At 61.8% G+C, this 15,807-nt stretch overlaps 1 protein-coding gene across 2 annotated transcripts; it reads right to left on the bottom strand.

Moving 5' to 3' along the window:
- Positions 1 to 208: 208 nt before the first annotated feature.
- Positions 209 to 6,991, bottom strand: MYL10 (myosin light chain 10). Of its 2 annotated transcripts, none has more exons than XM_037814685.1 (6): positions 6,902 to 6,991; positions 6,373 to 6,448; positions 5,801 to 5,905; positions 2,945 to 3,023; positions 571 to 619; positions 209 to 307 (listed from the first exon to the last, which is right to left on the bottom strand). In XM_037814685.1, exons 1-6 carry the CDS (start codon positions 6,935 to 6,937, stop codon positions 209 to 211), a joined length of 444 nt encoding a protein of 147 aa, XP_037670613.1. In that variant the 5' UTR covers positions 6,938 to 6,991. The 2 variants fall into 2 exon arrangements, with proteins under 2 accessions (XP_037670613.1, XP_037670614.1); XM_037814686.1 differs by having other exon boundaries at positions 209 to 301; positions 565 to 619; positions 6,902 to 6,988.
- Between the last annotated feature and the right edge of the window lie 8,816 nt (positions 6,992 to 15,807).

The following is a 15,807-nucleotide window of genomic DNA, read 5'->3' as shown; positions in this document are numbered from 1 at the left end:
AAACCCACAAGATAGGAATGTTTAGCTTTTTCCCCAGCTAGAGCCTTAATCACGACAAGTCAGACCTTGTTAGCATCGTTTATTCTTGCTCCGGCCCTGACCCGGGGGGCTAGAGGGGGTCTTTCTCCCGCTCTCTGTGGCTGCAGGAGGTGCCATCGGCGACCCCACCCTGACCCAGCCCCCGGTGATGACTGACTACACGCATCTCCTAGTCCTTCTCGTCGCCGTGGGTGATGACATAGCACAGGTTCCGGTAGTCCAGGTTGCCACACACATCTGGCGGGAAAGCCGCGAACATCTGCTTGATCTGGGGAAGGGCAGAGTGGGGGTGGAGCGGGGGAGTCATGCACGGTGTCCGTCAGGGGCTGCGAGCGGAGAGGCCAGGGGCCCCCCACCACCGGAAGCCCAGCGTCAGCCCCCTGACCCCCTTGTTTCTGTCAACCAAGGAGTCGCGGTAGAAGAGGGAGAGCGGTGGGCTGTGGGGCTGCCGAGCAGGTCCATGGAAAGACCTGTGCCCCTCGGGAAGACCCTCGGCCGCTGCGGGCAGGACCCCCAAAAAGCCACGCTTACCTCCTCTTCAGTGAAGCGGTCTGCCTGGGTCATGAGCTTCTCCTTGATGCTGCTCAAGGGAGAGAAGCAGCCATTTTTAGGGGAAGGGCTACCCCCAGGCAGATGCGCAGATTCCAGCGGTGACAAAGGAGGGGAGGGGGGTCCCGGCCCGGGAGGACTGGGGTGGCCGTGGCAGCTCTTCAGGCCTCACCCACCTCACCCGCCACGTGGGCCCTCCCCCAGCATCGTGCCGGGACCAACTGAAATGGACTTGGGACATGACCTTGGGACTCACTCTGGTTTCCCACCTGCCCTAAGGATCAACCTCCAGGTCACTGCAGGGAGCTGGCCCGGGCCCCGCCGAGGGAAGAGGCCTTCTTGGCCTGGGTTCTTGGTGTCCTGCTTTTGACGGCTTTTGGGTTTTCCTGGCATCTGATCCAGGCTTCACAGTGTACACAGCACTTGCCTTCAGCAAAGGGTTTGTGACCTCCTGGCCTGCCCTAGGTCTCGTTTTGTCCTCACGGCCTTGGGAGGTGAGGATCCCCCAGATTTGGGGAAGGGGGAAACTGAGGCTCAGGGGGAGGGCACGACTTGCCCAGTGTCCTGGAGTGAGGCAGTGGCAGGCTGAGGCCTGGCCCCCTTGGCAGTCCAGGAAAGCAGCTGCCCCGAGGAGCCGGAGCTGGTCTGAGACTCACGGGGCCGTCAGTGGGGCACAGAAGCCACATTCATGTCTGTGCATGACGGGCTGTAGCCCCTAGAAACTCAGGGGGGGGGGGGCGTCCCTGCTGGGCTCTTGGAGGCACGGTGGGCAGGGATGGGACCAAAGGCACCCTTGATGCTGGCAGCGGCAGGCCCTGCCGAGGACAACGCACATTTTCCATTATTTGTTTCTGCAGGACAGTCACAGTTTCCAACTCTCCAAGCTGGGGACTTTGCAGGCTCTGTTTCTGCAGATCACGCTGCCCCAGCGAAGAGACTCAACCAGAACCTCCTCCGCAGCTGCCTGGCAGGCAGCCGCGTCCTCCAGCTCCCCCATCCCAGGGGCGGCACCTTCGCTTCCCAAATCGGGTCCCCAGAGGGCTCCTCCCAGCCCTGCCTGTGGGCTGGTGGGAGTGAAGGTGGGTGAGGCGGAGGGGTTGGTCCAGGCCACTCTGGGGGTTCCCCTCGTGCTCTTCTGTGTCCCCAAGATGGGGGTGGGGCCCCAGACCTCGAGGAAAGGGTGAGGAAGGAGGGGGCTGCAGTGTGAGAACTCCTCAGCGGCCCTGCCCCCACCCAGGGGGGTGCGTTTCTCACAACCTCGGTGGGAGGTAGGTAGGAACCCCCACTTTCCACCCTGCCTGCTCTTGCCCTCCCCTCCTCCATTATTTGATTATTCTAATAGGAAGCAAAGTTATCCTGGAAACATCAAAGCCTGAAGCACGACGTGGTTGGTCAGGAAACCTGTGTCGGGAGGGAAGTCCCACCTTCTGTCCAGGGCTGCCCGGGGACAGCTCGGGGGTCAGCTCAGCGACGGGGCCCCCGGGAAGGCTGCCTCCCCTCCACCCACCCCTTTCTGCAACCCTTGGCTCAGCCTCCTTCGCTCTCACTGGGTGGAAGCTTCCAGGTAGAGCAGCCACCCCCGGCAGCACCTCCAGCTCCCTAAGCCAGTCCGTGGCCACCTCTGACTCAGTGCATCCCAAGGGAGCTGGTCACCCTTCCCCACCCTCACCACCCCCTTGCATCCACCCCAGAACCCCCTAGAGCCCCGGAGCCGATCAGCACTGGCCTCTGGCATGTCACCCATGTGCCCTCTCCTCTCCCTCCCCACGGCAGTGCTCCAGCTCAGGCCACTTCCTCCTGGGGCGGCAACACTTTGCTCTCCTCCTCCAGGCTGGCCTCCAGGCTGTCCCTGCCCAGGCTGGTTCTTCAGTGCCCCCAGGGCAGACCGAGGTCCAGGCCTTGTGTGGGAGCCACTCGCTACCCTGCCTGCCTCCTGTGCTCAGAGCCCCACCCCACAGCCCCCCACACCCTCCAGCTGCAGCAGACTCCAACCCAAACACACCAAGCCCTTGGCCCGGCACTCGTTCCCTTCCTGCATCTGGGCCACCGTCCCTGCCCCAGCCTGGTAGTAGTGGCCCCTCGAGGTGCACCTCTGCCCTCCCCGTCCCCGTGCCTCCACCGGGAAGCCCTCCTGCAGTGACCCCGCACTCCCAGTGCCCTTCCACACTCCCACACTCGTGTGGAGACAGGCGACTGAGGCTCCGAGAGGAGAAGGGGCACCAAGCCGGGGGCTGAGCTGGGTGGGCAGTGGCCTTCTGGCTCCTGGGCTGCCGCCCACCCCAGCTGAGCTCCTGGGGACAGAAAAACCACAACCGAGGCAGGGGAGGCGTGTGGCAGGGAAGACGGGGGGACTTACAAGTCAGCCTTGACGAAACCTTTCCCTTCAGTGTCAAACACCTTGAAGGCATGGAGGATGGTCTCCTCCGGGTCTGTGCCTGGAAGCAGCACACAGGGCAGGGAAGGCGTCAGCGTGGAGAGGGTCCCGCGGCCCCCCGCAAAGGGCAGCATCTGTGGGGAGCTTACCCCACAACTCCACGGCACAGCACGGACCAAGCCCTCTTGAAGCAAGAGCAGGAAGGTTTCAGAGAAACAGGTAATAAATAATAAAATGGGGGTGCTTGATTCAGCTGCAAACAGCCTGCACAACTGTACATGGAGTCCCTGACTGAGCTCACTCCTGATGATTGCCCCTACTTTACAGATGAACAAACTGAGGCTCCAGGAGCTTAAGGGGCTTGTGTGTGATGCTGCGTGTGATTCGTGAGGTCACCACCCAAGGTGGGCCCCAGAGGCTGTGGGAGGAGGACGGAGAACTATCCTTGGAGCGGGAGGCTGGGGCTGCAAACACCGAGTGCCCCAGGCTGAGCCCTGCCTGCAGCTTCACTGTTTTATTCCATGGAAACCCCCAGAACAACCCCAGGTGGTAGATATTGAAGTTCCCAGTTTGCGAAAGAGGACACTGAGACTCAGAGAGTCTCCATTCCTTGCCCGAGCTTGCACAGCCAACGAGGGAAGGAGGATTTGAACCCAGTCCCCAGCAGACTGAATCAGGGGAGCCATCTGTGTCTCCCCCATTGGACCTGGAGCTCCTCCAGGTCAGGGCTGGGTGGGAGTCACTTGGGCCTGTCTGAGGTGCCCCATCCTGGCCCTGCTGGGGCTCCTGGAAGGCGGGGTGCTGGAGAGCGGCAGAGGGAGCAGCTCCAGACTGGCAGGGGGTGCTGGCGGGGCCTCTGCCTCCCAAACCACAGCCTCCCAGGCCACCTAGCCTCCCTTTCAGCTATAAAGACCCTGCGTCTTTGAAGAGAGACCCCGCCATGGGGCAGGTTTGTGGCTGGCTCCCACCCACCCTGCTGAGAACCAGCCGCACCCGGACCTTACCCGCCCGGTCGCTCCTTCCCAGGGACTGGGCAGTCAGGGGGGCCCCTGCCAACCTCATAAAATGGGCAGCAGAGTGACTGCTTCCCTTCCCCCATCGCTGTTGGGAAACTCATGAGAGTCTCCTTGCTCCAATTAGCGGACGAGGTGGTGCCTGTCCTGGCCCCCACTCCTGGCTCCTGTCCCCACCCACTGGCCACGCAGGCAGGCTCAGCCAAGTTTGCACGACAGGCTCAGCTGGAGCCCCTACAAAAATGAGAATCAGCCACAGCCCCACGGCCTCCACCCGGCCCCGGACCTCAGCTGCAGCTCTGCCACAGATGGACATGAGTGTCCAGCTTTGGTCTCCCCATCTGTAAAACAGGTCTGAGGTCCACTGTGACCTGCAAGATCCTCTTACCCTCTCCCCAAGCTCTCCTGAAAGTACCATCACCACCCCTGCAAACCCTGCTCAGAGCCCGAGTTCCCCTTGACCACCCCCATCTGACAGACGCCCAACTCCATGGATGGGGTGTGCCCACTGCCCACCTCTCAGGGACCCCTCCAGGCCCCAGGGCAAACCCTGGGCAGGCCAGCCCAGCAGAGTCTCAGGCCATCTTCCCAGGGGCCTCTGCCGGCCTATAACAAGTTTCCCCCAGTAGCATCCTCAGAATAAAAGACGGAGGCCTGTCCATCGCTCCCTTAAGTCCTGGAGGGAGTCCTGAGTCTTTCCCACAGTGCTCCCCCCAGCCCAGCCTCCTGCACTCTGGAGCTCTTGTAGGAGGGACCACGGCCCCAGCCACAGCCCCTAACACTGTCTGGAGCGCTGGGACAAGCTGGCTGGAAGGCGCAGGCTCAAAGGCTGCCCCATGTGAGGGCCCCACTGGGTGTGTGGCCTCAGTTTCCCCATCCCTAACACAGAGGGTAGGATTTTTGGCAAGAGGGCAATGACCAGCCTCCTTCTAGCTCTAGGACCAGTGAGAACGTCATGTGTGGAGGCCATTGCCCTCTGTAGCAGGTCATGACCCCAGGAGAATGTTTGATGATGTTTCACCAAACAAAACCTGAGATGTTTGGTGGAATCGCCCCCATTTTACAGACAAAGACACTGAGGTCCAGAGAGAACACAAGCCTTGACCAAGGCCATCCTGGGAGGCAGTGGGAGATCAGGACTTGAACCCAGACCTGGCCAGGGCAGGGAGGCAAAGGGGGGGCATCCGGCAGGGGCCACCCCCACCCCCTCCCCGGGCAGCCACAGTCCATGCCGGCCCTTCCCTCTGCCCCCGGAACCCTCCAGGGACATGGGGAAAGAGGGAGAGGGGACAGGAGGGCCTGCCCCCCTCCCCCACTGCCCCCAGGCCTGATGCTGGGTCTCTGGAGCTGGAAGTCTGGCTTAGAGCCGGGTCGCCACGTTGTTTTACTGGGGCACCTGGCGCAGGGGCCTGAAACCCCTGAGCCCAAGTCTCCTCATTTGGGGTTGAGACCCCTCACCCGTCTCCCTTCAATAAGGGGGACACTGAGGCAGGGCAGGCAAAATGAGCCCAGAGTGGGGGACTGGGATGGTGGAGGAGGCGGAGGGGATCGGGGGCCCCTTGTTGATGGGGTGTAAAAGGCTTCCATACTAACTATCTCACGGGGTCCCTTCGCCCTGGGAGGCTGGGGTTACTCCTCCATCCCCACGCGGCCATGCCAGGGAGAGGCTGCAGCAGATGGGGGAGGGGGTGTCCGCCGGGGGCTGGGGTCTGGGGGCCACACCGTGCTCCCAGCCACGAGTGTGTGCATGGGGGTGGGAGCGGGGGGCGTCTGCACACAGGGACTGCACCCCACCCCACCACCCCCCGCCACGAGCCTCACTCACCCTTCAGCTTCTCTCCAAACATGGTCAGGAAGACGGTGAAGTTGATGGGCCCCGGGGCCTCCTTGACCATGGCTTCGAGCTCCTCGTTCTTGACGTTGATGCGGCCTGGGGGGCACCCGAGAGCAAGACGGGGCCGCGGGGGCAGCCCAGAAGACCAGAGTTTGGGGTCCCAGTCAATCCAGGGGTGACTTGGTGCTGCAACCCCACCCTCCACCCTAAGGCCCTTCCCTGGGGCCCTTGGAGGGCGCAAAAGCCTCCCCTGGCATCCGCGGCCCCGAGCCCCCGCTGCCCTGGGCCTCTCCCGCAGCTCTCTGGGCCCCTCCCCGCAGCACCCGCAGTGGGACACCCCTGCTCTGACCTCCCCGGCACCCAGCTCCCTGGACTCCCACGGGCCGTTCCCTACCCAGGCCCGGTGGGTGCTCCCGGAGGCAGGGTCCTGGTCCGCCCATGGGGCTCGCCAACTGCTGTGCCCCAGTCCACCCCCCACTGCCCGCCCCCTCTGGATGGCTGGGACCCGACTGGGCCCAGGTTCTGGGGTGAACCCCAAGCTTCTCCTGCTGTGGGGTACCCACCTAGAGCGGCAAAGGTGTCCCGCAGGTCCAGCTTGTCGATGAAGCCGTCCCGGTTCTGGTCCATGATGGTGAAGGCCTGGCAGGGACACGGGCACTGAGCCGCCCCCACCTGAGCCCAGCGGCCCCTGCTGCGACCCCCACAGAAGGGGCTGCCCGAGAAGCCTCAGTGCAGTTACCCCACATGCCCTGAGCATGGAGTGGCTGCTCACCCTCCCTGAGCCCTGCTGGACACCAGCACACTGCTGGCCTTCCGGCACATTCCCTCATTACATGCTCACATCAACCCCATTTTACAGGGAGGGAAGCTGAGGCTCAGAGAGAGGGGGGCTTGCCAAGGCCACAGCCAGCCAAGGCTCAGGTGCGGAGGGGAAGGGGCAGGAAGTCGGGTCTCCAGCCCCCCAGGCTGATGAAGCACCCTGGGACAACCTTCTCGTGTGACGGGGCTGAGGGCTGGCTCTGTGTCCGGCTCACTCAGCACTTTGCACGCCTTATGTCCACCCTCCCCCGGGCCCCGTGGCCACTGACCAACCTCCTTGAACTCTTGGATCTGGGACTGGTCAAACATGGAGAAGACATTGGAGCTGGCTGCACCTTCTGCTCTTTTCCGGGCTCTTTTTGGTGCCTGTGGGGTATCGATCACAGCAGCCCCCTCCTCAGGAGGGCAACCGTTCCCCCTTCCTCGTGCACCCCACTGCACCCCATCTCCCAGAGCATCACAGCCCTGAGTGACACTGCCCTGCCCCCGGGGGCTGAGGTGCATCTTGGAGCCTCAGGGACAATCAGGACATTTCCCCAGCCTGAGTCCAAAAAGCCCAGGGAGCGCTCACTCCAAGGAGTGACAGCTGCCCCCTCACCCAGGCCCCGGGCTCTCCGGAAGGTGGGGGACCAGCACCCAGGCAGGGGGGCAGGCAGAGGCTTCTTTTCTAGCATCTCATTCTTCTCTCCGGCCTCCGTCCACTGCAGCTGGAGGCGGCCCTCGAAAACAGGAATCTGACTTTGTCCTCCAGCTGTTTGAACCTGGCCTTGTGTCCTCAAGATAACGTCCTGGGTTCCCGGCCTGGAGAGGTCTGTCCGCGTCCGTCTCCCAGAGCTTCGAGGCCCACCGGACCTGGACCCCTGTCCCTGCCCCAACCTGCTTCGAGCCCCCTCCTCTCCCAACTCTTGCCGCTGCCTTCCAGACCCTCAGGCTCAGGTTTTTGCCACCCCCGAGACAACTTCCCTCCCCCCAGGCAGACATAGTGCTCCCCCCACTTGAGCGCCCCCCACCCTGGCACCCTCTTGTGCCCCACTGTCCGTAGAACACTCCACACTGTCCTGCCATATCTCTGTGCCTGTCTGCTCAACAAAGTGGGGACGTCACGGCCGAGGCACAGTCTGTCCCCCCTGCCCCCCTCAGCCCCCACCCAGGGCCCAGCTCGCAGGGGGGGTCAGCCCATGTCTGGAAACAGCTGCCCAGAGCCCAGCGCCCACCCATGTAGCAGGCAGAGCAGGTGCCCCCCCAAGTCCCTCACATGGAGTGATTTGAGGGTCTCCAGGCCCTCTTTCTGCCTCCAAACGTTTCTTTCAGGATGTCAAGGGCTTGAGGGTCCACCATTACACATGTGGGGCCCCAAGACCCCCCCGGGGTACTGGCCTTTCCCTCAGCAGCCATGGCTAGAGCCTCGGGCTCTGTGAGACCCAGAACTGGCCCCTGGGAGTTGGGGGGTGGGAGTTTGGGGATGGGACGGCCTGAGCTTCACAAGGGGAGACATGGACGGGCAGGGATGCACAGATATGGACTTCCCATTCCCATCCCCCCCAGATCCTGCCTCCGTCTCAGCCCACACCACTTTCTGTGCCAAGCCCTTACCCAACACCCCCCCCCCCAGCACCCCCCAAAGTCCCTGCCCCCACCCCAGATCCTGTCTTCCCCAGGCCCAGGCCTGTCCCCGAGCATGGGCTTCCCCTGCTCCCCCTGCTCCCCAACCCCCAGTGCCTGTGTGGTCCCCTCCTCCCCAGCTCACTCCCACCCACCCCACTCGCCCCCCACTTCCCTCCAGCTCTTGGGCCCACGTCAGGAGTGAGCCGCTCCTGTCTGACTTATAATTAGCTTTTACTGGGTGCTTTGTCTCCACTAATCTTTTGAAGGGGGGCTGGCAGGGCAGCTGGGATGTTATGATGCTGTAAAACCTCTGTAATATTTATAAATCCCTTCAGACACCATAAAGGAGAGAACCTCCCTGCAGAGCTCATCTCACGTAATTACATATACATTTTCCTCTGATTAATAAAAAATGATCACTTCCGTCTGTAGGATAGCCTGTCCTCTCTCTCCTCAGACCTGCCCTCCGCCACGGCACCCCCATCCCCGCCTAGCCCCAGCCCTTTCGTGGCTGTCTTGTTGACTGTCACCCTGCTGTGTGCCCACCCCATTCCGGAACGTTGCAAAGCAGGGATTGGCTTCTCTGACTGTGCCAAGGAGAAACCAAGGCCCAGGGCCCCGGCCGGCTTCCACCTGCCAAGCCAGCTCTCTTGGAAATTCCCTCTGCTAACATGGCTCTAAAATATAAAATTCCCCCAAAGGAGCACCCCAGGGCAAAGGGGGCAGCCTGGCCCAGCGGGTTACCCAGACCTGGGATGGGATCCTGGCTTGCTGCTCACAGCCTCCGTGGCGTGAAAATCGCCTGCCCATTTACAAGGCTGAGGTGATGCCTCCCTCCAAGCTTCAATGTGTCAGGGAGTTTTTTAGGTGCCTGCCAGGCTTCAGCCCCTGTGCCCAGTCCTGGGGGCACAGCTGGGACACAGGAGGGCCATCAGAGGGGGTGGCAGGAGGGGCCGGTCTTGGGCAAGCACAGAGAAGCCCCTGAGCTGCTTGGGGACTCTGGGAAGACTTCCTGGAGGAGGTGGCTTCTGAGCTGAGGCTTGACGACCGAGTCAGAGATCTCAGGCCAAAAAGACTAAGGGGGCCTGAGAGGCCAGCCCCACGGAGGGCCTGTGGGAAATCCGTGAGATAAGGGAGGGCAGGAGGGTGGGGGGGAGCAGGAGGGCCTCGAAGCAGAGGCCGGCAGGCCCACGCCGGGCTCAGGAGGGACCCACTGCCTCGGACCACTGCTCCTGCTCCCAGGAGGAAACATGGCTTCTCCCTGAAACCCTGTCTTATGTCTGCCCAGCCCATCCTGACTCCTCTAGCCTCAGCTTCCTCACTGCCCCCCCTTACCTCTGTAGCCCCCACCAAGCCCGGGGAAGCAGTGCCCCGAGTCAGGACCCCCATGTCCCATGAAGGGCAGGCCAGGATGGCCTCAGGTCAAGGTCAAGGATCCAGTGAGAGGAGTGAGATCAAGGTCGGGGTGAGGTCAGGGAAGAGGCAAAGGTCAGAATCACGACTGAAGTCAGGGTCACAGGCAGAGGTCAGAGGTGAGGAATGAGGTCAGGGGCAAGGCTGAGGTCAGGCTTGAAGGTCAGGGCCAGGGCCGGGAGGGTGGCCCCATGGCGGGGAGAAGGGGAGCCGCGGGGCCAAAGCCGGACGCCCGGGCAGGACAGCCCCAGCCTACCATGTCCGAGGTGCTCCCTGGCGCCGCCCGGGGCTGGGGGTGCGCGGGGCCGGCTCTTTAAATAGTGCTCCTCCCGGGGGCCGGGCGCCACTCCAGGGCCAGATGGCAGTTTGGAAGGTGACAAAGGACAGGATGGAGGTCTCCCTGCCAGGCACCTGCCTCGGGCCTTTCAGAGACAGTGGGTGGAGGTGCGGCATCCGTGGGGGCAAAAAGCCACAGGGACCTCCCCAAGCCCCAGGCTGGCCCCTTCCTCCACAGCCAGGGGCCTGGGAGGGGGCGGGTGGCCAAGGACACACGGGAAGTTCAGGCCTGGAATGGTTGGGAGGACCCGGCCTTGAGCTGTGGGGGTCAGGGAGGGCTCCCCCAAGCAGGGCTGCCCAGGCGGCCGGGGAAACTCGGGGCTGCAACCTTCGAGCTGGGCGACTCCGGACGCCTCCGCCCTCCTCTGGGTCGGGGGATGGCAACACCCCCGGTCAGCGTGCGGACAGGGCTTCTGCGCCAGCCTGACCCACCTGGCAACGTGCTACTTCTCTGCGGTTGTCAGCGCCACCATCACCCGTCACAGCAGGGGCCCTCCGGCTTTGCAAAGGCCCAGGGTGTCAAAAACACAGAGACAAAAGGAAAACAGGTGACTCTGAGGAGGGAGAATTGAAAATCACACCTCACCCATCCTGGCCATATGTGCAAACACACAAAGGCACACACAGTGTGCAACACGTGCACATGCTATACACGCACATGGGCATGCAGATCTACACACACGCACACATCACACATAAACAGGCACGTGTGCACACACCCGCATGCACATGCATACATGTGTGCACACTACACCTACCCGTGCACATGCGTGTGCACACTAAACACACATGTGCACATCGTACATGCACACAAGCACCCATGCACAGATACACACGTGCACACACAGACCCTTGTGCATGCATACACATGCTCACGTACACCCTCTGGACGTGGCCTGTCCCCACCAGGCCTGGCCCAGCTCAAGAGTTCTGCAGTAGGGGTGCCAGGCAGAGCCAGCAGCTGCCCCTGGCAGGCCCTCGAGTGGCTAGCGCAGCCCCGGCAGCCTGGGCTTGGCCTAAAAGGCAGCGTCCGTCCATCTGGCCCAGTGGGCTTGTGTGTGGGGCCCCTCACGTCTGATCAGCTGCCAGGACCGGCAGTGTCGGGTTCAGGCAGGGAGGCCCACCCGTCCCCAGGAGCTGGAGAGCTTAACTGTGCCCTGGAGCTGGCCTCGGGCCTCCTGGCCTTGCGGGCGGGAAGGGGATCAGCTGTACCAGGGACTCAAACTTGGGGCCCCTGAGGTTGATGGAATGCAGTAGCACTACTAGTGAGAGTAGCTAACATGCACAAAGCCCAGAAGGTCAGTTTATGCCCCCAAAACAGGGCTTGACATGGGTCCTCACCTCTCCTTACCCCATCTTCCAGGTGAGGAAACTGAGGAACGGGGGAGTTACCCAGTAAGTTGTAGGGCCAGGATGAGAGCCCCCCCCTTTTCTAGAGGGTCCAGAAGGAAGCTTCTGGAAGGTTCTGAAATACCTCTTTCCTTCCCCCGCTACAGCCGACCCTGACCTGCCCTCTGACCTCCCTGAGCAGCTGTGTCGGAGCCCTGGACAGTCCCCTGACAGGGCTCCTCGCCTGGCACCACTCCCCCGGGAGGGCTGAGCTCTTGTCCGGGATGAAGGAGAACCGGAGTCTGGGGGCAGGGTCCCTGGATTCAGCCGCAGCCCCCTCTGCCCTGCTTCATCAGACAGACAAGGCTGTGTGACCTCGGCCAGTGGCCGTCCTCTGGGCCTGTCCGATGGGGCAGAGGGTTACTCTCTGCCTTACCGCTGGTCACAGCCTGTGCTTGCCCGGGGGAGAGGAAATGCGAGAGGGTAGTGGGGACACTCCGGGTGAATCGCAGCAGAGAGCAAGGCTCTGCAGCCTCCCCTCGCCTCCTGCTCCCTAACCTTACAGAAGCAGAAGGAGCAAGCCAGAAATCGGCAGAGGCTGTGGAAACTTCCTGGAGCGAGATGGTTGTGAAGAATTTGTCACAGCCTGGGCGTGGGGCGTGCATATGTGTGTGCACGTGTGGAGGTGTGTGGGGTCCTCGCTCAGCAACACAAACACCTCCAGTTGTCCCCACCTGAGAAATGGTGATGACAGCCAGGACCCCTCGAAGCTGCCTTTGGGCTGCTTGGTGCCAAGGAAAGGAGCTGGGCTTTGGGGTCAGGGATCAGGGATCTGCTTTTGAAGGGCAGACCCCCCACCCACCCCCACTCCAGGCTCTCCCAGTGGCAGCTCCATGCCCAGCCGGAAGGGGCTGCCTGAGGCCCTTGTCTTTGCTGGGTCATGTTGTTTGCTGCATCTACCCGTGGGGCAGTGCCCTGCAGCGGGTGCCCTGGGGGCCCGTTCTCAGCATTTCCAAACGTCTGGAACATTTTAGTAACCCGGCTAGAACAGTGCATCCTGGGTTATTCATTCATTCATCAAATATTCATTGAGTATGATCGAGGGCCGGGAGCGGCAGACGGGGCCCCAAACCCAACAGGTGTAATGCGAGCATCATGGGAACTAGACAGAGGACACCCCTGCCCATTCAAAGGGGGCATTATGGGATGGCATTCAGCAGACTGAGCCTTGAAGAAGCTGTCAGGATCCTGGAAGGAACGGCCAGGTAAATGTGGGCAGATCCCAGCCTGCCCACAGGCTGCTCCAATGCAGAGATGCCGAGTAGCGTGAGGGGCTGGGGGCCTGGAGGAGGGTGGCAGAGGGGCCCGGGCTGCCTGGAGATGGCTGCAAAACCATTGAGCTGCCACCTCGGGGGCCCGAGCAGGACCAGCCAAGAGTCCCCAGACCCAGCTCGGGGGCTCCCTCTAATCCTGGTTTAGAACGACTCCTGGCACAGCGGGCAGACGCATCCCACCCCATTCTCCTCTCAGCCATCAAACCCGCAGTTATTTTTATGGCAGGACCTTGGTGGCCACAGGCCCCTTGAACGGTGCCTGTTGCGTGATTCTGCAGAGCTAGCGCAGCTCGCCAGCCCTCCTGGCTGCAGCTATAAAACTGTCCAGGGGCATTCCGGAGACATTCTTCTCAGCTTTAAAGGTTTCCTTGTCTTCTCTAAGTGGCTCCAAATTAGAGGAAGGCTCCAGACAGGGGTGGGGGGCAGTGGGGGGACACCAAGGGCTCTGGGAAAAGACAGACCTCCTCCTAATTGTGCTCAAAATCTCAGTCATCCCATCTGGTAATTAGAGAGTTGAAGGATGCAAAAGGCAATTTCCTTTGGGGTAAGAGGGAGAAAAAGGCTAATTGACTCCAAGTCAGGATTTTGTCTGAAATATTAACTACTGGGTGGTGGGTGACTGTGGGCCCTGGTCAGCTCCGGCCTGTCGGGACCCCCTCCGGTGCCCTGGGCCTGGCTGCAGGACCACGGGGGCTGTGCCCACCCCACCCCCAATCCGGAGCCTCTACCCAAGTGTGCAGCAGAATTGAAGTCAGGGAGGGGTCGCAGGGAGGATGGGTAGGGAAGGGGTGTGGGAGCAGCAGGGAGCGTGGAGGGGGTGGCGGGGAGGGGACGCGAGCCCCCAGCAGCAGCCACTGCATTCCGAGGGCTGTGGACTGTTTCCTGTGGACCCAGCACCCTGGCAGCCCGTGGGCGACTGGTGGCCAGTGATGTGACACTTGGGAGGGGTCTGGGGGTGTCCAGGGAGCCACACTGCTCTGCACCGGCCAGCAGGGGCAGGCCGTGGCCCCAGGGAAGTGAGCGTGTGCCCCTGGCCTCCGCCACAAGCACGGGAGCTCCCAGGGCCAGCAGCCCATTGTCCACATCCCTGGGCTCAGTCCCGGATTTGTGGGTCTGGGTACCGAGTGGGGGTCTCATCCTTGAGGAGGAGGGACTCTTCTTCCCAGAGCTCATTGGGGAGGCTCCCAGGGTATGGGGGATCTGCCCTCGGCCCAGGCCCTGATCTCGTCACTGGGGAGATGGATGGGGAGGTGGGGGAGGTGGGGGAGTTGGGGAAGAGAAGCTGGGATGGGAACCCAGACCTGATGCCCAGCTCGGGGGGGTCATTCTCCATGTGCCTGCACCGCTTCCTCAGAGCCGAGCGGCCGCAGAAGTGGGCAAGGCTGGCCCTGTGGTCCTGGGTGGGAGCGGGAGGCCCCCCCACTCACATGTTAGCCACAAGGGAGGTCAAGCTTAGCACCCACCGGACAGGCCTTGCCCCCACCTGTGCCCAAGAAGTCACAAAACCCAGAGCAATGCAGAAATGACCCAGAACTATTGTTCACAGTCGGCTCAACTCAGACATGCACTTATAAAAGTGAAGGTATTTCTTGGGCTGCATTAATAGAGGTCTAAGTCCTCCAACAAGGGAGGTGATGGCACTTCTTTCTGCTGACCTACCCAGCCACCAGGAGACCCATGCTCGGTCCTAGCACTGTGCTCTGGGAGGGTTTTTTTGGAGCCAGCAGGCCTTTAGCCACATGGGTTGTGGTTGAGGGGTGGAGAGCTGTCACCTGGGGATGAGGAACCTTGGTGGGGCTCACAGTTATTGCCCCCCCGATCTTTGAAGGGTGTTCCAGGTAGGAATGACCATAAGCTAAGGGCCCAAGGTGAAAACTAACCAGGTGTGAGTGCCGTTCACCTGGGGTTGGGCAGAAACAAGTTCTGGGCTTCTGTTGGCACAGGGGGTGGGAGAGGCCTGAAATCTCAGCTCCGTGGCCGAGAGGTGCTCCTGACCTCAGGGGCACTGCACCCAACTCTACACTGGTCTGCAGGGCTCACACCTGCCCTGGCTTCAGCCCAGGTACCCACTTGGGGCGACAGACTCCGAGCCTGACCCAGGAGCCAGCCCCACCCCACTGGCTGCGTCAGCTTCTCAGCCCGGCCAAGCCCTGTACATCCACCCAACCGGGACCCTCACCCAGCTCCCCAACCACCATCCTCCTTCCTTCTGGGATTTTCAGACTCACCTGAAGTCCTTTCCCAAGCTCAACACCTTAGAAGAACTTTCCCCTCTGCCATCCCATTTAAATCTTTCTGTTTGGGTTACTGTCTACTGCTGTGCAAAGAATCACCCCAAATGAAGTAGCATAAAACAACACCATTTTTTATGCTTTTAGGTTCTATGGGTCAGGAATTTAGAAAAGGCGAGGGAAGGATGGCTTGACTCTACTTCATGATGCCTGGGACACCGCTAGGAAGACTCGAAGCCAGGGGTGACCGGATGGCTGGTGCTGGAAACTTCCGAAGTCTTGGTCACTCCGTGCCTGCTTCCTGGGCTGAGAAGACTCAACGACAGGGACTTCCAGCCCAGGGCACCTACCTTGACTTCCCCATGAGTCCTGGGCTCCCTCACCATGTGGTGGCCTCTGATGGCCGTCTCACCTGGTGGCTCCAGGCTCAGCAAGTGTCACGGAAGCTGCAGGGCCAGAAGCCACTTGCTGCCACTCCCACCGTGCTCTCTCTCGGTTGAGGTGTCACAGAGCCTGCCCGGGGTCCAGGAGAGATGAGAGACCCGTCTCCACACACACACACCCCAATGGGAAGAGTGTCCAAGAATTTGCAGGCGCAGTTTCCACCCACCACTTCCACCGCTCCCTGGCTTGGAAAGCGGCCCACGGTGACAGGCCTGGTGGGCAGACGAGGCAGAACTCAGGTCCGGGCCCAGGAAATTCTGTCCTCAGCCAAGCAGGTGAGTCCAGGAAGGTTCCAGGAAACTCACCTGGGGGCAGGATGTCTCTGCCCACAGCCGGGAAGGCCTGAGTTTGGAAAAGGGACCAGAATAGGGAAGGAGGGTGAGGCCCCTTTCTCCAGCTGAGAACGGTCATAAGGGAAGGCCCAGCCCCCGTCTCGTGCCAGCCCGCCCTGCCCCCCACCCCCCACCCCGAATCGGCCTGGACCTGG

Source organism: Choloepus didactylus, chromosome 21 (genome assembly GCF_015220235.1).
Source record: "Choloepus didactylus isolate mChoDid1 chromosome 21, mChoDid1.pri, whole genome shotgun sequence".
Lineage (NCBI taxonomy): Eukaryota > Metazoa > Chordata > Mammalia > Pilosa > Megalonychidae > Choloepus > Choloepus didactylus.
The sequence above is the reverse complement of the archived record's forward strand: the minus strand, read 5'-3'. Positions and strand labels throughout refer to the sequence as shown.

Excerpts from the sequence above, each read along its gene's own strand:
- MYL10 (XM_037814685.1), bottom strand. The coding sequence starts at position 6,937 with ATGTTTGACCAGTCCCAGATCCAAGAGTTCAAGGAG. Across the intron at positions 5,906-6,372 it reads GGACACCTTTGCCGCTCTAG|GCCGCATCAACGTCAAGAAC; the intron begins GTGGGTACCCCA and ends GGTGCCCCCCAG. Across the intron at positions 3,024-5,800 it reads GTTTGGAGAGAAGCTGAAGG|GCACAGACCCGGAGGAGACC; the intron begins GTGAGTGAGGCT and ends TGCTGCTTCCAG.